The following is a 19,926-nucleotide window of genomic DNA, read 5'->3' on the forward strand; positions in this document are numbered from 1 at the left end:
CTCCATTAACTATATGCAGCTATCAGTTTACTAATGGTGAATTGAGGCTTGCTAGAAGAGGAAAATCACTCCAATTGTTTCAAGCAAATAATCATTAGCATACAGCCTTAGGCTTTGTTGCAGAAAAGAAAGTAGCTGAAAATAAAAACTCAAAGGAAGAGTGTTGTGCCATATGATGTAGTCTATGCACAAGCATTTTCTCTTGTTAGAGCAGGCAGGGATAATGAGCAAAATCAAGTGATCTAGCTGGATCCTGAGCACCACATAGACTATTTTGGCAAGTGGGTAGGGCTGTCCGCCTGTCAATCACCTTATGTCAGGATGACATCAGATGACCCAAAGGAACATTTTTTCTCTCTTCAGGTGCTGCTCAAGTCTTGCCTGCAGAGGAAGGTCCTTTGCATTCAAAGGAAGAATCGGAAGCCAAATCTTCTTCATTTTAGCTCCAGCTTCATTTTAGCTACAGGTTTCCTGCACTTGACGTCTTATATGATGTCAAGCGTTGGAAAGGTGGGCATGGTCTGCCCACAGTGGCCTAGTGGGCCAACCTCCAAGGCCTGTCAGGCCTGATTAGGCTGTAGGTTGCCTACCCCTGTGTTAGAGCCACTTTGTGATTACTTGGAATAGGCACAGGCACTCCAAGGTGTGCAAGATTGTAAGATGGACAGGCTCAAAAATGACAATTGCTGAGAGATTTCCACACTTTTTGTAGTTTCCTTCTCAGGTTTTACATATAATCTACCTCTTATTTTTGTGGTTTGTGGTTTTGCATATGCTTTTAAAAGATCATTCTATCTTTGAAGGTCCCAGGGTGGGTTGCAACAATTAAAAGCACAATATTTAAAACTCACCTCTGTGGAAAGAGTACTCCACAACTTCCACAAATTAAGAAGTTTCCTCTTTCCTAATGAGGAAACTGTGGTGGTACAAACATTGTACTTTCAAATGCTATGTCTACTTTTTCTTGTGTCCAGAACTATGAGAAATGAGGAGATAGTGAAAGCTGGTAATTGAGTCCCAATGAAGAAAATGTATATGTGTGGTCAAAAATCATGAAAATGCCAGTGATCTGGGTTGCCCATTAAATATGGAGAACAGTAGCAGTTTTTTGAATTAAAAACCATTCTGTGAATAAAGTTTAAAAACAGGAAACCAAGGACATTATCTATCTCTCTATCGTCAGATTTCTGTCCCACTCCAGAATCTATAAATTTGTAAATCCATGGGGGAAGAAACTATTGGAACTGGGAGAGAAATTAAAACATACCTTATTACTTGCTAGTGGAAATGCAGCCACCCAAATTGCATAACAGTAGACCCAAAGTTAATGTATAATATATTAAATGCTGTCTGTCAAACAGTGCCATGATGATAAGCATTCAGTAATACATTTCATAAAGTGCTAAACAGTAGTGGACAGATTGTTTGGGCAAAGGGACTTACACGACCTCCCAGAAAGCAGGTCATTGCTTCTTACTGGGAGGAGGGGGGCGAGGTGGCAGCAAAGTCAGCGCAGTGCAAACACAGCAGCTGAGCCAATGCGTTGTTCCTGCCAGTGCATTGACACTGCACTGCCTTCGCCACTGCCTCACCTTTCCCCCTCTCCCTCCTGGTAAGCAGCCAAGCGAGGCGTTCAGGTAAGCACCTTCGCCCCACCATGCCATCCACTACTGGTGTAAACAATCTTTCTTAATTTAGTGACCCTGCAGTGAATCATATTGAATCAATCGCTTCAACGGTGGCTTGAAATGATGGACACAACGATGGTTCCAAAGTTCAATATTTGACTTGCTCCCTGCTCAGGGCTTGACATGAATCTCACAGTTCCACCATCTCCACATTTGCTTCAAAAAGCTGCTCTTGGACATTTTAAAATATGACAAACACCATACTTGGACACCTTAAAACAGGGAATGGATTCAGAAGATTTATAAGAGTCAGCTCAGTTTTTGTTTTTTAACCCGATGTGGAATTCACTGAGCTGGCTGAGCTAGCATATGGCTGTTATAATTTGGAACCCCATCATGGTCCAGGGTTTCCCTTTTGCCACTGCTAAGGAAAAACAGAGCTGGGAATTAGATCCTAGTGAAGGAAGCCATTGGAGATACTTACTAAAGAAGAAAAATTTGGCAATTTTATTATGTGGTGCTCTTTTCTGGATTTTTCTCATATTTACTTATTCTTCTGTTACTATTGATATTCAGAATAATCTATGAGGTTTTGTGATGCTTTTAGTGTTGTAAGGCTGCTTTGAGATCCAATTTTGGCTGAAAACTGCAGTATAAATATGATTAAACATAGAATAGTATAAATATTTTGGATTCATTCACTTTTCAGGTATCCAAGCATCATGAAAGCTGCATCAGTGTTTAAAAATCCACGTTAAAAAGCTTGATATGTATATAAAAAGCTTTTCTTAATATGTGTATGGGCCTCTCAGAAAGCTTTTCAGCTGTGCAGATTGTGGAATTTTGAAGTTAATATAAATCTTGGAACAACATCAGCCTGGGAAGCAAGTCAAGTATTGAACTTTGGAGCCATCGTTGTGTACACAACTTTCTAAACTACTTTTGGAATGACTGATTCAGTCCTTCAATGCCATTCACTATGTGCTCACTATATTCAGATACGGTTTGCACTTCATACAATGTATTATTGATGGTTAATCTGCATGTTTGTATTCTGTGTTGCTTGACAGACAGTATTTTAATACAAAAGTTTAATATGATATTAACTTAACTCTTGGAGCTTTCGTGGTCTTTCTGTTGTATTTCAGTACAGTCAGGAGGAAGTCATCCTTCCCACTTTGTTTATGTCGTCAGTGCTTCCTTGTTATTTGCTGGCCTTCATCCATGCTTCAAAGTCCTTTATGCATTTTCCCTATTCCAAAGGATAGGCAATCCCACCCAAGAAGATCAGACAGTGAATCGCCATCCAGCACATCCCCAGATGATACAACCCTGGCCTTCAGATACAACACCACCACGGTGGATGGGCATGGACTACAGGTAGACAGTTCATAGCTGCTGCTATCATATCTATTGATTTGACTTCTGTCCTGCTCAACATGTATGGTTCTTCCCATCCCTGCTGTATCTCAGCAACAGCCTGGTGAGATAGTTTAGACTGGAAAGTGGTGACTGCCCTAAGGTCATGCCCAAAGAGCTTCATGACTGAGTGGAGATTTGAACCTGCCCTTGTCCAGCACTCTCACCAGTATATCACACTTGCTCTCTCACTTTTCTCTTACACTTGTGAATGAGCGTGTGTATACCTGCAGAATTATATTTTGTACACCATGCCTAAATTGCAGGCTAGTTGTGGAGAAAGGCATACCAGGGAGAAGATGTCATTCTGCACTGATCTCCTAGTCCATGGGTAGGAAAACTAAGGCCCGGGGTCCGGATCCGGCCCAATCGCCTTCTAAATCCAGCCCGTGGACGATCCGGGAATCAGCATGTTTTTACATGAGTAGAATGTGTCCTTTTATTTAAAATGCATCTCTGGGTTATTTGTGGGACCTGCCTGGTGTTTTCACATGAGTAGAACGTGTGCTTTTATTTAAAATGCATCTCTGGGTTCTTTGTGGGGCACAGGAATTCATTCATTTCCCCCCCAAAAAATATAGTCCGGCCCTCCAGAAGGTCTGAGGGACAGTGGACCGGCCCCCTGCTGAAAACGTTTGCTGACCCCTGTCCTAGTCTCCCCATGAAGCTGGTTCTGGAATAGCCTTTGATAGTCGCCCTGTTGAATTGTGCATGGTTAACAGATTAACCCTTGGATCCATCCTTCTGCAGCTCTCCCCACAGAACCCAAGCTTGCTGAAGCTCTGCTAACCTAATATTGTCTCAATAGCAATGCCTGCCTTGTCCTTTAAAGAGTTCAGTCTCTAGGCGTATATCAGGAAGCGCACAAGAGGATATTTGCGGAGCATAAGGCAAACATTATTGAGTCAAAGGATGTATATATTAAACAGAGCCGAGCTCCTGAGGCTGTGGCTCGTGTGCTTAGAAGGCCCATAGACAGAATAGGTGTGGATAAGAATAAGTGCACAGATTGGTGGTTCCCAGCTTTCTCCAGATTCTGCTGATCCAACATGTTGCCAGTTGCATGCCTTACTTCCTCTGTGGCAGTGCCGTATGACTCATTCCCCCCCCATTTTGCATGAATGATGTTTTGTATGCTGTATAAGGAGGCTCTTTGTTTGCTTTGTAATTTGCTTTCTAGATCACCCCTAAGCCTGGAACGCATCCACTGTTGGTGTTTGTGAACCCCAAGAGTGGAGGGAGACAAGGAGAAAGGTATGTTTCCCTTCCTCCTATTGGAAAATTGTACCCTCTGCAGGATAGTGGTTTTTGGTACAGTAAATGCACATTTAGTAATCACTGTGAGTAATGCAAACATCTTCCCTTAAGGAAGGAATAGCAAAGAGACTGCATTTTTCCTGCAATCAGACGGCAATATTGTGCTGCTTGGGAAATACCCCAGATAGCACTGCTCAATGGGGTTGCAAGGCCGTCACTGATACCTGTTATCTGGTGCCTGGGACATCACCAAGTCTTTGGCTTGGTAAGGACAGCTGTAATTCAAAAGTATTTATGAAGCAAACCTTTCAGAGAGGGGGCTTAGAAATAGGAGAAAAGATTTCCATATGGAAATGGTTTTATTTGTCTGCTTGATGATTGTTTGTCAATCTGAAAATTTAAATAAATTTATAACAAAGAAAAAGGAGAAAAGATGGGTCCACGGTGCAGTAAACATCAATCCAAAAGCATCCTCCATTTTCTGAATACGAAGGTGGCAACTATTGCTACACTTATGGAGCTGCCCTGAGCAGGCTGTGGTGTGGGTACAGAGTAGCTGATGCTAAGAAAATGTAATCATCTGCCTTGGATAGGGATAGGGGAGAAATTGGAATCCGTTCACATTTAAAGGCAAACTTCCCTAATTCTCACTTTCCAAAACAATGCACAAACTGATACACAGGCATCCTTCAAAAAATGTGCACTTCTTCAAATCTTGTAATGCAATTCTCTGGCCAAGTAATGAGTACAAAAATGTGGTAAAAGTGTGCATTATAATAGGGGGAAATTGATTTGCAAAAATGTTTATTTTGGGGCACAACTGCTTGCAAACATTTAATATTAGAAATTTGCACTAAAATTCTGATGAATTTTCATGAGGACTTTTTTTAAACAGAAAAATGAAAACTAGTGTGGAAATGTGGAGAACTTAAGACTGGAAAAATGAGAAATTGAGACATAGTGAAACTGACAGATTTCCCTCCTCCTAGCCTTTACTCTCCTTTTTAGGGGCCATCACTTTTTGTTTTTCTTACTTACTTTCAGGGTTCATCGGAAATTCCATTATCTACTCAACCCCAGACAAGTTTACAACCTGGATCGAGGAGGACCCACTCCTGGGTATTGAAATCCATTGATCAACCTGCATCCATTTTGCTATCCTTACTATTCCCTCTTACTTGTGCTGCCCATTCTCACTCCCCATTTGCTTTTTGCTCACCTTCCCTCTCCAGTTTCCCTTTCCACCTCCCTGCTCACTGAAGCTTCTTAACATACCTTAGCTTGAGGAACTCAGCCTGCTGCCAATTCTTTAGAATTATGCGTGGAGCTCGTGCTGGAGTTTATGATATTTGCCATGTCTGTCTTAAGGCAATAAACCTTTGGGCTCTGGGACTCTACATACTCCTGATGGAATACCTGTGGATATTACCCCTGAATACAAATTATACAATCCTGCAAAAGTTATTTGTGGCTAAGGCCCATCGCACTGCTGTCAATTGGATGTTGTTGCAGCAACTAGCTGCTGGATCTTGTCCAAAGTTTGCATGGATTTTACAACAACAACAACTATTCCCCTTCATGCAGATCTTTCTTACAAATGCCGTGTATTCCTTTATGGGTGTTCTTCTTGAAAGTGTGCTGTGCAGGTTGACTCTTCACTGGTTTTCCTTGTTTTGTTCGATTGCAAACTTGAAAATGGGCAAGAATTGCATGATTTAGGACTTTGAAGAGCAGCAGGGCTGCTGTGCCTTTTTTCACATTTGCTTTTGTGTGAATTTAAAAAGCAGTTTAGATGTGGTGTTCTTTCCCACATATGGCAAGCAAGCTATTCTAAAGAGCTTCCCTACCTTTTCCTTCTGCTTTCTCTTAGTTTAAACTTTTTCCGTGATGCTCCAGACTTCCGTATTCTGGCTTGTGGAGGAGATGGGACCGTTGGATGGATCCTGGACTGCATAGGTAAATTGGGATCCAGGGATGCTGCATGGATCAAAGTACATTAGATTTGTTGGATAGCTGATACGCCTGGGGTCACTACTGTGTAAGAGAGAGGGGCGGTCCTGTAGTAGGGCAGTAGCAGAGCACTTACTTCCCCAGGCTCAGCCCCTGGAATCTGCAGGTAGGGCTGCGAAAGGCTACTTGCCTGAAACCCTGGACTTCTGCCAAGTGTGAACTGTGCTGAGCCAGATGTACCAATGGTCCGACTCTGACTCCAATATAAGACAGCTTCCTGTGTTCCTTTGAGGGGCTGAAATTAGAGTTCTTCTGCTAGCCAGAGTGAGGCAACCACCTCAGCTAGCAGATGCTGGGTGGCAGGGAGGGACAGAGCTTTGTTGCACACAGCCTACTCCGCTGCCCTCTAACCTACCCTGCTGCTAGAGGACAGCGTCCCATTGCTAGGACTGGTGCAAGAGTCAAGTTCCAGGCCAGTCAGCTGGAGCAGGAGAACATCTTGGCCTCAGGCAGCAAAATGTATTGGGCTGGCCCCATCTACATACACAGACTCAAACATGCCTCTGTCCCATACAAGGTTTATGAGGGTTTTGGAGCTCTGATGAGGATTCCAGATTGCCCCATGTTTCAGACTACAAAATGTCTTGGACCAGTCCTGTCTCCATGCACACACCTCATCCACCAAGAAGACTCAAATGCATGTAAAATGGACTTTTTAAACTTTTTTTTTTTAAAAATACACACAAGTATCTGGGTGACCTTGGTGGTTAATTTGTCTTACGTCGATCCTCACTGTGTTTAGAACTGGATGCCCACATGAACCTCTGCCCCATATAATGTTTATGAACAGAAATGGAGCAGTCTGTAGCGCTGAAGATTCCAAACTGACAGCCAGGCCACAATGATCTTCTCCTCCTTCCTCTGCCAGAAAGAGTAGCCAGACACTCTCTCCCCCGCTACCGCCCCACCAATTTGCATCTCCGTTAATATTGTCATTATTATTCAGCATCTAATATGGAATGAAGTGTTGTGCAAATTGGAACAAAAGACCAAGCCTCTGCAAATGGCTTACAACCTGACAAAGCAATACACACAGGTGATAAGAACTGAGAGGAGAAATGCCCTTGGTATCCACTGATAACAATGGGCCTTGCTCCAAAGTGAGTATGCATAAGTTTGCAGACATATCATTTCTGTCCTCCCCACGACAGGGCGTCCTTTCGCTCCTTCAGCGGAGTTCCCTTCTTTTGGCAGCATCATGCCAAGGATTTCCCTCCCTTGAAAGAAAGATGGATGTTGGCAACGAATGAGAAAGCGGGGGCAGCTGAAAGCATACCTCTCATGCAGCCTGGAGACAGGGAGAGTTCTGTACTGTTGAAGTGCGCACAAGGAAAAGTTTGTAGCCGGGAAGACACTGTGGCAAGGAGCCCAAGGAGGTGGACCTGCAGCAGGAGAGGGCTGAATTTCATATTAATAAGAATAATAATTTATTATTTATACCCCACCCATCTGGCTGAGTTTCCCCAGCCACTCTGGGTGGCTCCCAATCGAGTGTTAAAAACAACACAGCATTAAATATTAAAAACTTCCCTAAACAGGGCTGCCTTCAGATGTCTTTTAAAAATAGGATAGCTGCTTATTTCCTTGATATCTGATGGGAGGGCGTTCCACAGGGCAGGCGCCACTACCGAGAACACCCTCTGTCTGGTTCCCTGTAACCTCACTTCTCGCAATGAGGGAACCAGCAGAAGGCCCTCAGCGCTGGATCTCAGTGTCCGGGCTGAATGATGGGGGTGGAGACGCTCCTTCAGGTATACCTAACCGAGGCCGTTTAGGGCTTTAAAGGTCAGCACCGACACTTTGAATTGTGCTTGGAAACGTACTAAGAGCCAATGCAGATCTCTCAGGGCCATATATTGATTCATATATTGATTGGCATTAACCAGCCACATCTTTGACTGCAGGCTGCATAATAAAGAAGCTTTCCTGCCTCCCTTTTCTGAAAGTTGCACACATAGATTGGGTTGCAGGCTTGGTCTGCTGAAATTCTGAACTGAGATCCAGCAGCTCAAGGAACTAGGGATGGGGGTGGGTGTAAAATCAGTTTGGTTTGCCTTTTTTAGGCACACCTACTTTATTCACACTTGCTGAACCAATAAGCTAACTGAAATGAGGTTATCCTTTGAAATTCGCACTTTTCCAGATTTTTTGATGCAGTTCCCCAGCCAGACGTGTGCTCAGAAAGGTGCATGTTTGCGAAAGCAACATATAAAACTACAATATATTAGGTCAAATTGCTTTCAAACACCAACACACCATGTATAGCCAGGGGATACAGCTGTAGTTCGTTCTGCCCCTGGGAAATCCTGTCCTCATTAGTTCTGCTATGGCAGGTGATGTAGAAAAAGGAAAGTTGACTCCAGCACTCTGTTGGCTTCTAATGTCTGTTTTTCTTTTTGCAGATAAGATAAACTTAGCAAAACACCCTCCTGTGGCTATCCTGCCCCTGGGAACAGGCAATGACCTTGCCCGCTGCCTACGATGGGGCGGAGGTAAGTATTTTGAGTCAGCCTAACACTGTAGGGTCATTCAGCACGACCTCACACCATGACTTGCCACTGATCCCTCCTGACAGCAGTCCCATGTGCTGTTGAAACCTGTCAGCTGCTTCTAATCCCACTTGTCATTGTCCAGGCTTTGCACCATTGGAGACTGTCCATCACTGACAGCTCTTCAAAGTATACATTAAAAAAGAAATCTTACCACACCCACCATGCAACTTGCAATCTTACCCAACCCACAGCCTTATCTACTAGACAGAGCACAGTTCCCCATTCCCCATTGATGTTGCTGGGCCCAAATCATTGCCAAGATTATTTCTCCTTCTCTGCTTCTGATCACTTGGCCTTCTTTTATGGCTTTGCATCGCGCCAAGGCATCCAATACCAGACTCTCTGTAACACAACTGTTTGCCCCATTAGTGCTTGGCCTATTCCACCGCTGACATTCTGTTCCTTACCATATGCCATCCCTTTTTCCACTCTCAAGGTTATGAAGGTGGCAACTTAATGAAGGTCCTGAAGGACATTGAACACAGTGCAGAGGTAATGCTGGACCGATGGCAAATTGATGTCATCCCTATTGACAAAGAGGAGAATGGGGACCCTGTCCCTTACAGTATCATCAACAACTACTTCTCCATAGGAGTGGTAAGCACTGTCTGTACAGCTCTCGTTCCCATGATCTCCCTCCCTATTTCCCCTGTAGTATCAGAAGCCCTAGATAACTTTGTGTGTCAGACTGGAGATGGACAATAGGCTTTGGAGGTGATACAATGGCAGCATCGTTGTCCATGGTGTACATACTATTCTGTCCCATTGTCACCTAGGGACAAATGGCTTCCACATGTTTTAGAAGTCCCCCACATTCCCACAAAACCTGCTAACTAAAGCAACAGCAGTGAGATATATGCATACCACAAGCAACACCTTCAGCCAATTCACAGCTATAAACTGGAGTGCAGTTTTCTTGTCTTATGGGCATGCTGTAAAAAGCTCATATTTGAGACTGAAAATTATGTTTTGTACTTGAGAATGGAGATTGTGGGGACTGTGATGACTCTTAAATCTCAGTAAGAATTTATTGCAAACTTGTGATCTAAGAAGACTCACTTCTGCATCAATAATAATTATTATTAGTTAAGACAGTCTTCTTTATGAGAAGAGAAAAAGCAGTTAGTCTTTATCCTGAAGTCTATGATGCAAGAATATGGGTAGTTGACCTACAGGAGTGTCATGGGACTTAGCCAGTTTGGTCAGCTGATCTTTCAAAGGCTCACATGACCCAGTCTTGTGGGTAGTGTGGTCAGGAACAGAGCTGGATAAAGGAAGGCTGAATTCCTGTGTGAAAATAGGATTCAGCTACAGGGAACTGTGAATCCTGACTTGTGAATCCTGAAATGTAATTGGGTTCCCATTCTGAGGCTCTTGACTTCAGAGCTGCCTAGGAAGATCAGTTTGTGCAAAACAATGGCTCCTTGTCCTATGCTGATCTTCCCTTTCCCATCACTTACTTGATGGAATGGGAAGCAAAAAATGTGCCTTTTGGAAGCATCAGCTATCTGCAAGGTGAGTCCTGTGTGTAGGTGATGGTCTCAAAAGGCAGCTTTTTCTCCCCTCCTGATCACATGATGGGGAGAGAAAAGGGTTCCTTGTGGAAGGATCACCTGCACAGCAGAGGTCCCTTGAACCCCACCCATCAGTTGATGTCACAAGTAACATCAGGTGATTGACAGTTGGGTGGGATTTTGAGAAAATGGAATCGTGGTCAAAATTGGACTCCTTGGTGGGCCAAGATTGGTCTGTGAGCCTGACTAGCTTATTTAACCACTGTTCTTTCCCTGGGATCTCTCTTTGTTTCTTGTATCTTGTGTACAATATCCTTGCAGCTGTTGTTGCATATAGGAATAAGTTACTGGCTTTTTTTTGGTAACTCATTCCCAATCATGCCAAGAAGGAACGCTTCCGGTTTCTTGGGAAATGTGAATTAAAAATAAAATAAAATAGCTTGTTATACACCATTTCCCAAAATTTCGTTGCATTTCCATCATAGGTGAATAAAAGTACCCTCAACCTCTAGACATTCCCAACAGAGTTTTGAATCTTTTTCATACATTTTGGCCAGTTTGACCGGTGTCAAATACCATCTGCGTTGCAGTATTTGCACATTTTCTCTTACTTGGTAACATGCCGAAAAGTTCATTGTTTGGTTCCATAATTTTTCCCACTCATCAATTTCAATATTATGCCTGATATCAATGGCCCACTTAACCATTGCTTCCTTTATAAGTTGGTCCTCACTAATTACATTACCATGAGCATATCTGCACTATTGAATTTGATTTCTTGCCATAACATTAGCAGCCTTTTCCTTTCTGTACCTGAAATTTAACTACCTGAATTTCTATTCTGCCCAGTTAAGAATTCTGTGTAACTTAATGGATTGCATGCTGCTTCCCTGATTGAAGTTGATCCAATAAAAGATATCACTTTACCTGTGTTGTAGGGTTGCTAAGAAGCTCCCCACAACAGCTGACTCGTTTTAGCGTTCTGACATGGTGGGAGAAACAGCTGATTAAAAAAAAAGCACTGAAGCATTTGTTTAAAAACAGTCTCATGTTATATTGAGGTTCCATTTATAAGTGATTGATTGTCATAAATGTGTTACAAACATGGCCAGTATGTCTTTAAAATGGCTATAACTGAAGTGCTGACCTTTTAGATTCCAAAGTCCATGCTTAATATTGCATTAAATAATTTTAAATTGTCTTAACACTTTGCAGATCTTTAAGGAAAGTTACTTTTGTGTAACTTGTGGCATGATTTCCATAGATCCATTGTGCATTATAATCAATTGCAGGGTGCTAGCAGGTCAATGAAAGTAAATTGGAGGGCTTTGGTGCTATGAAACCTCATTGCTGACAAGGTGCCTTTAAATACTACCACTGACGATGACAAGCCATTTCACCTCTGAGTCCAAGCTGCCACATGCTGCTTCCCATCTTTGCCCCCTTTATTTTTGGGCTGTGAGAAATGTGGGCCAGCAGCTATATCACTAACAGGAAGTTTTGGATTACAAATAGATCAGGCCATGGGCTTGCAAAGTCCCTGAGACTAGTGACACCTCTGCACCCCATCACTGAGATGTGGATGATGAACAGCCTGCTAATCCCTGGATGGAGTAAAGCACATTCCTTGGGCTATCTGAACCCAGAGAGACTGCAAGAGGGGCCCTTGTGTTACTATTTGTGACCTCTGTTTATGTATGTGTGCATTATGTGTCCATTCAAAAACTACTTGAGGTTTATGTCTGCTCAAATACAGCAGACAACCATGATAGATAAGTGGGATAACAAGTTTTCCGCTAACTAAAGAAGGCTTAAGCTAGGTCATTCCATAGAGGCCTGTTTTGATGCATTATTTGTTGATTTATTATGCTGATCAGGGCTTTAAAAGATCTTTAAAAGATCTTTAAAAGATCATCAGATCTTTTAAAAATGGTTATGTTAATATTCTAAGGGTACAAAAGAGATTACAGTGAATAATATGCCTAGACAAAATGGATTCTTGTCCTTTCAAAAGCTGTCATTCTAAGGGTCTGCTACAATTCTTTGCCTGCATCTTAAAAACTCAAGCTGGGGTTGCTTCCATACAGTCAATATTTTGCAGGGGAGATTCAAGTACATACTGGAAATTTACTTTTGTGCAATTAAAGTGTATCAAAGCACTCCCTGACCCTGATGCAACAAAGCCACTATTTTTATTTTTATTTTTTTAAGGGATTCTATGACTTTTTGCAGTTAGGACAGTGACAGGGAAAATACACTAAAAAGTGTAGAATGAATGAATGAATGATGCATAAACACCACACAAACAAAGTAGAATGATTGCTCATTGTCACATAAGCTCCAAGCAAACAATTAAGAAGAAATTCTCAATAAAGACTAGTCACAAGTCTTGTGCAAGCAAATCAGAATGCATGTCCAATAAACAGGTCCTCTGAAGCAGCTCTCCGAAGCATGGGAAAAGTGGCAAGAGTACACAAGGATTCATAATGTTGAATTAACCAGATGTCCCTTTACCTTTACTTTTTAACTGTCACGAATAACTAGGAGGTGCTTTGGGAAGCCCTAGAAGCTCTGCATGACCTCTGAGTGCTCTGAAATAGAGAAATGTTGTATTTCCCATAGTGTTCCTGTTTTATAACTTTAAAATACACATGGGGGAAAGTAATTTTAAAATCAGTTACAGTGGTACCTCGAGTTACAAACGCCTCAGGTTACAAACGCTTCAGGTTACAAACTCTGCTAACCTGGAAGAGTTACCTCAAGTTGAGAACTTTGGCCCAGGATGAGAACGGAAATCGTGTGCTGGCGGCAAAGCAGCAGCAAGAGGCCCCATTAGTGAAAGCACGCCTCTAGTTAAGAACAGTTTCAGGTTAAGAATGGACCTCCGGAACAAATTAAGTTCGTAACTAGAGGTACCACTGTATAAGGTCTGTTGCCCACAAAAACTGAAAGCACAATTTATGGGTGAAAAGTGCTAATTGTGCAGTTTTGTGGGACACCTGAGTCAGAACTCTGATGAGACTGTCTTCAGTATTTGGAAGGCCTCATTGACTAATCCCCCCCCCCATCTCTCTTTATAGGATGCATCCATTGCACACAGATTCCACATGATGAGGGAGAAACATCCGGAAAAGTTTAATAGCAGGTAAATATCTTTCCCCTTCTCCACTGTCATTGTAGTGCTGAAGAAGGAAGTGTTCAGTAACTTTACAATGGAATAATGCCATTTGTTTACATTGGATGATCTTCAACTATGGTTTACTTAAGAGTAGGCCCTCTGAAATTAATGGCTCTAACTTAGTGGGTCTATTCTGAGTAAGTCTAAGGTGGTATTCAGCTATTGTGTATTGCTTGGAATTTTCCTGAGTTGGGGAGAGGATGGGTGGTACTTCTGCTCTGGGTTTGTCTGAGTTGGTGTTATGGTGTAAGGGGATGCAACACATCTTGGTAGGAAGCCACCACCTGGCTCTGGGTTCTGTTCACCTGCTGGGTGGCTAAAGAACCTGGCACACCGGCCAAACATTTCCCCAGGAATATCTGTATGACAGTATCTGACCCCTGTAAGCCTAGGGTAGCCATCCTACTTAGGGACACCTCCATGATTTTAACAGCTGATGGGAGGAAGGAATCAACAGGTGATGCTTTGCCCAGCATGGAAATAGCAATTTCTGTGGGGTGCAGCTGTCAAAGACAACCCACACATAAGCTGAAGTTTGCCCACATTGTTCTCTCACCAATTTCTGTAACAGGCAAGGATGAAGTGCAGCCAGTAAAGGCTTCCACATATGCATAAAGCAAGGGATACTGATGGTTCCTTTATGTTGCTTCACATCTTGTAGGAGGCATGGCTTTTCCTATGCTTCTCATTTGGTACTTAAATATGGGAGACCAACATGTACTCATTATATATATTTGATTTTTAAATATATATACATACATGCGTGTCACAGTACAATGAAACCATGAGCAAACCTTTTACCAGTGCAAAACCACATGTTGATTAATATTTGGTAGGGTAACTGGGTGTCTAGTTCCTGAGGTGGGATCCAGCCCATGAGCCACCAGTTGGCCTTCAATGGTGTCGAGTATGATGGCTAAGGGATGGTCCTCATAGAAGCAGAGTTGGAAGGGATCCTGATGATCATCTAGTCCAACCCCTGCACCAGATAAATCATTCCTCTTTCTTTGTTTGCATCAGCCCATAAGTAAGCGAGGTATCAGTCAAAAGGTATTTTAGCAAGGCAAAGGTAAATAATCTACTTCACTCATCTCTGTAAAACAAACATGTATTAGCATTTCTGTCTCTCCACTCCCTCAGGAACAGAGCCATTCACTGAGAATGAATGTCCATCTAGGACAATGCAAATATTATTTGAGGATTCATATATAAATCTGTATTACCTGGCCATCTCTGTTTGAGCCCTTCTCTTTATCTTTAACTCAACTGTAACTTGGTGGTTTGCTTTTTGGTTTTTTTTTTTACCTGAAACTGTAACTGAAGAAACTCATTTCCCTCTGTACAGCAGTTAATTACGTCAGCCTCATGGCATGCAGTCCTGAGGCAATGTGGCCTATACCATTGTAGGATTTGCAACTATTACTATTTGCAGGTCTTTATACTTTAATTTCTGCATAGAAAGCTGCTAGAACTTGGCTGTAAACCCAGTGCTATTCATTCACACTTCATAATTACATAGAAATTCCAGGGCCAGCAGGAACAGGCTATCAAGGTAAGGCACAACATCAGGTTAGAACTAGCTCACATTTCACTTGCAGTTCATAAAAAAATGGTCCTGGCTTGCAGTTCACAAAAACGGGAGACTTGTCACTAATGGCCTGTGCAGGAGACATTCAGAGAATTACTCCTAGCATTCTTGTGTTCATAAATTCCTTAGAACTTTAACACTCCTCCAACCACACTCCAAGCTTAAAGTGAAAATCTCTCTCATCCTCTAAAATGTACCCCAGGGATAAAATCGCTAATATGGAATGAGAAACCTAAGAATGACGTGATGCTTTAATGTATCCCCTTTTCTTCTAACAGTTCACACAACTGCTCTGCCCCCCTTCACTGATGTTTAGCTCAGCTGTATATGTTCAGATGGTAGCCAGGTTGAATCATTTGGTACCTGCGCAAACATCAGGTTGGTGCATGTGCTCAGAAACCTTCCTGATGAGCTGAGCAATGCCATGATTTGCTTGTCACAAATTGTCGTACGTGGTGCTGTCCAAACTAGAGAAAGAAGCAGCTGCCTATATGTGGAGTGATTGCATGAACGCACACTTAGATGATGAAGAATAAATAGGGAAATTGTAAAGCTATCTCATACATAATAACATAAATAATGTCAAGTCCATTACATTTCTGGTCTGTGTACATCTCATATAGTTCCTTGTGGGTTAAGGTTGAAACCCATAGCATGCATTAGTTCAGACACAGGGTCTTCCAAGTGAACCTATGAACAAAGTAATATGGGGGAAGTTGATGGATATGAGAAACAGTTGAAGAATCTGGGCTTCAGGTGCTATCAGACAGGCCATCACATAGTCAAAGACTTGGGCCACATTCACACCATACATTTAAAGCACTGTGATACTACTTTAAACAACCATGGCTTCCCCCCCAAAATGCTAGGAGCTGTAGTTTGTTAAGGGTGCTGAGAGTTGTTAGAAGACCTCACAGAACTGCAATTCCCAGAGTGGTTTAACAATCAGACCTCCTTCACAGAGAACTTACCTTTCAGCCAGTGCTATTTTTCTAGAAAAAGAGGTGCCAAAGCTCACCATGATCTTTCCTCTTGTTCTCTTAGAATGGCAATGGCGCCCACCTGAAAGGTGCTGGAGCTGAGCTCAGGCTGGGAAAAAACCCACTACTTTCAACTCTCCTCCTTTCCCCCCACTGCAGTCTATAACTGGAAGTTCTGCTTTCTGCAGAAATCCATATTCAACAACCTTTTAAAAATGATTTAATATAGACAACATCATTTCTTCTGAGTGTTAGTTTTCCTTTAAGATGGTTTTTTTTTTTCATTACTGCATACATCCCTGCCAATAGCATAGCTGTGTCATTAGACTCCTTGCAGATGGGTTCATTTCCCATTAATACTAATGGCAAAATGTTACATTTTTGCTTTGGCATGTTTGGCATATGTACACTGCTTCTATGAAACTTAAGAACGGGTACCAGAATCATAGCCTGAAATGCCAGCTAAGTGCTTATGCACCTGAGTGTTTCTTGGCCCATGCTGTTACTTCTCTCTCTCTCTCTCTCTTTCTTCCCTCCCATCCAAAAATACTTGGTCTTCATCCAGTTTCCTGATCCTCTTGTGAAGCCATCCTCCATGGAGAGCAACCCAATCAACATCTCTACTTGCCATTTAGTTTGCTATGCCTTCCCACCTCTTATTAGTGGTTTATTTTGGTTAACCATGGATTTCCTCTCCAGGACCTGTGGACATGCATTTCTAACCAACTGTCTACACAGCTTTGGCCCAGCAGCAATCTGGGAACTTACAGAGCAGCTCTGAGGAAGGATGGGGCATTAGGTATAAAAACAGCCTGAGAGTATCTCATAGTTTTCAAACAGTGTTCCTGGAAATCCTGGGGTTCTCTGCAGGTTTTTCAAGAATTCCTCACAGGGGAAACATAGCTCTGCTGTTGAACATATACTTTGCTTGCAGAAGGTCCCAGGTAATAGCTTTGAGAAAGAGACCCCCTGCCCAATTGGAGTAAGGAAAACTGGACTAAATGGACCACCTGGTGGATGATTTGGCTCAGTATAACGCAGCTCTATCTATCCTCCGTGTGTGGATAAACTTCCTTAAAAGTTTGCTGGTCCACTGCGACTAATCTGTTCTTGCAGTCTTCAACTAAGTGTGCATGGATGCATTCTCAGTTCATGAAAGAAAACAAAAGGCTCAAGAGTCCCAGGCAATGCTCTGCATCATGTTCTGACTCAATATTCTAGAGCCTTTTAAGAGTCTCAGCATTTGTGTGTTAAGGGTGTGTGGTTGTGCACACATCTGGCCTTGACTGGTTTGGGGTCTGATCACCCCATCCACTGCCTAGAATGTAACTCCCCACAGCTATCCACAGAGGTAATACAGCCACCAGGCCAAAAAAGATTTTTCACCCCTGCCCTAGGCCATGCCCCTGAACCTTCTGTAATGCATGTGGAAAGTTTCACTAGTAGTCTACTTCATCCAGAGTCCTGCATCTGACAGACAAGCTTTGGACATTTAAGAGAAAATGCATAAAGGAAGGTCTGCTTGACTTTCAAACGCTTGTGGCGAGATGTGTGTGAATACCTTGACACTTGCTGAACCCATCTTGTGCACTGCTTCCAAATGAATTTGTGAGCAGAGCTTAGTAGTTACTCCAATCTTGACAAAATATTTAAGCTAAGCCTTAAATGGCTTCTTTAAGTTTGAAAGCAGACAATGGGAGAGGGTGGTTCCTCCAGAGCCAACACAGTTTGAAAGAGGAATTGCTGCACGTTTTGTTGACTCGTCCATTTTTGCCTCTGGTAAACAGGTTTTGACATTTTTGTATTTTTTTTTAAAAAACAAACCTGCAAATCCTCACCAGACATGGCAGCGGAAGAATAGAAATGGCTGTGTACATGATTAAGGTTAATGGGAGTTGTAGTCCAAGCCATATGGAGGATGCCAGGTTAGGGGAGGCTGGTAATGTACAGAAGCCTTTATAAACCCCTTTCAAGTCAGGCAATAGTTTTCTGGATGTTTTCTCCAGCCTAAAATAGCACAAAATGCCTGTTTGTGCTATGCAAACACATTCTGACAATTGTTCCATTGGGCAGAAAGGATGCAGGTTGTGGCTTTACTTTCTCACATGAATTCAAACCCAAGCCTTCTCTCTTCAAGAAAGCTCCAAGTAGACAACGTTTTTATAAACTGCTTAGAGGTTTTACTACGATCCAACGGTATAGAAATTTGGTTAAATTAAATAAAAAATCCAAAAGGCAAGAACGTGCGTTTGTTTTGTTTTTTAGGAAGGAGCAGGGCACCACACAATGCGAAGAAGAGTATTTAGCAAGGAACCTAGTGAGATGCACCATACCTCTGAGCTGCCTTATTTAGTTCTGGAGATGTTTTTACACCTACAGGTGGCCGGGAGTGGAACAGCTGCTGTTTCTGTCTTTACAGCATTACAGCAGTCCTTAAACCTTTGAAAGATTTCTGGGGACTGAGTAAGAATTTTGGTACAGGGAATGAAGCTCGGACATGAACACACTTCCTGTAAACAATCTCTATTAGGTTACCATGGTCTTAGGACTGCACTGGAGTCATCTTAGGCTAGAGAGGTGCCATCAGACATGCAATTAAAAAGAGAGAGGAAGTCCTCAGGCGCTGGGGTGAGAGTAACAATGCAAAGCATATTGAGATGAAAGGGACTCTCCTTTCAGCCCACACCATTTTGCTGCCTGAGGCAGAGCAGCAAATCCCTCTCCTCCAAAGTCAAGCTGCATAAAACCCAGGGCTCTTTAAGGTATTCTGCAATGTGAGGCAAAAAGTTGCCTGAGAACCCTAACACATACACATACCCCATCAGTAAAAATATAATAACAAACTGAATAACAATTTTCTGCCTTTTATGGAATCCAAAATCAGCCACCTGAGGTGGTTCCCTTACTCTACCTAATGGTAGGGCTGGCCCTGTTTCATTCTCTAGATTGTCTGCTGCTAACCCCTATCTTCTGATTCTCTTCCCCCTCCTGTTTTTTCAAAAAAAATCCTTCAGTCCCAAGCACTGGACATAGATGGAACCCAGCTCCACAGCCCAGTCTTAAACAGCATGGTCACTACTGATTATAACACAGTATGCTTATTGTAGGAGGGATGCTGTTCATGCATCCAGTGTTTTGACCAAGTCCTCATAATGTCATTGGCATAAAAATGCCAGCCAGTACCCTCTACCCCAGTGATTTAATCTGGAGTGGAAATCCAATCTGTTTAAAAACAACTACTACTACTACTACTACTACTACTACTACTACTTGTTATAAATGACCTGAATATCTGAATGGCTCATTTGCAACATTAAGCTCTCTCCTGTGTGGAAATAAGCTTTCTCAACATTCCTTGGGGGCCCCTCCAGACTAGAATTTTATACTGTACTGTATGTATTTTGCAACGTGTTCTTTATAGGGTTGCCATAGTTCAAAAAGTAAATCTGGACACAAAAGTTGTTCAGCTTTTTTTGCGAAATCTAAAAAAAAAACCCATGCGTTTTCAAGCAAGGAGGGCTAAATACCAGCCATGTTGGGACATATGGCAATCCTGTCTTTATAGTGCAATGTTCTACTTTAGTTTGTTGTGCGATGCTTCCCAAATATTACCACATAGTTGTTCAGAGTTTAGCAGAAATGAAACAAGAAACCAGAACATTTGCAGTAAAAAAAAAAGTTTTGGGATTTCAGTGGGAAATTATGGGATATGCACTTTTGTAAACTGAAGCCGTGTGACCACCCCAATACTTTTGGAGGTGTAAATAGTGGGGGCAAGGGAGTGGATGTGCTTATGGGTT

General features: G+C 42.4%; 1 protein-coding gene across 1 annotated transcript in view; it reads left to right on the forward strand.

The window, feature by feature from the left end:
* The window catches only part of DGKG (diacylglycerol kinase gamma), a 121,147-nt gene that overhangs the window by 64,557 nt on the left and 36,664 nt on the right, over window positions 1-19,926 (forward strand). The window contains 7 exon segments of the mRNA XM_083616262.1: window positions 2,892-3,008; window positions 4,228-4,301; window positions 5,349-5,423; window positions 6,175-6,260; window positions 8,717-8,806; window positions 9,303-9,463; window positions 13,461-13,525. Of these exon segments, the coding sequence (XP_083472388.1) occupies window positions 2,892-3,008; window positions 4,228-4,301; window positions 5,349-5,423; window positions 6,175-6,260; window positions 8,717-8,806; window positions 9,303-9,463; window positions 13,461-13,525 (668 nt within the window).

The sequence above is a fragment of the Podarcis filfolensis genome (genome assembly GCF_964270895.1).
Source record: "Podarcis filfolensis genome assembly, chromosome: 5".
Lineage (NCBI taxonomy): Eukaryota > Metazoa > Chordata > Lepidosauria > Squamata > Lacertidae > Podarcis > Podarcis filfolensis.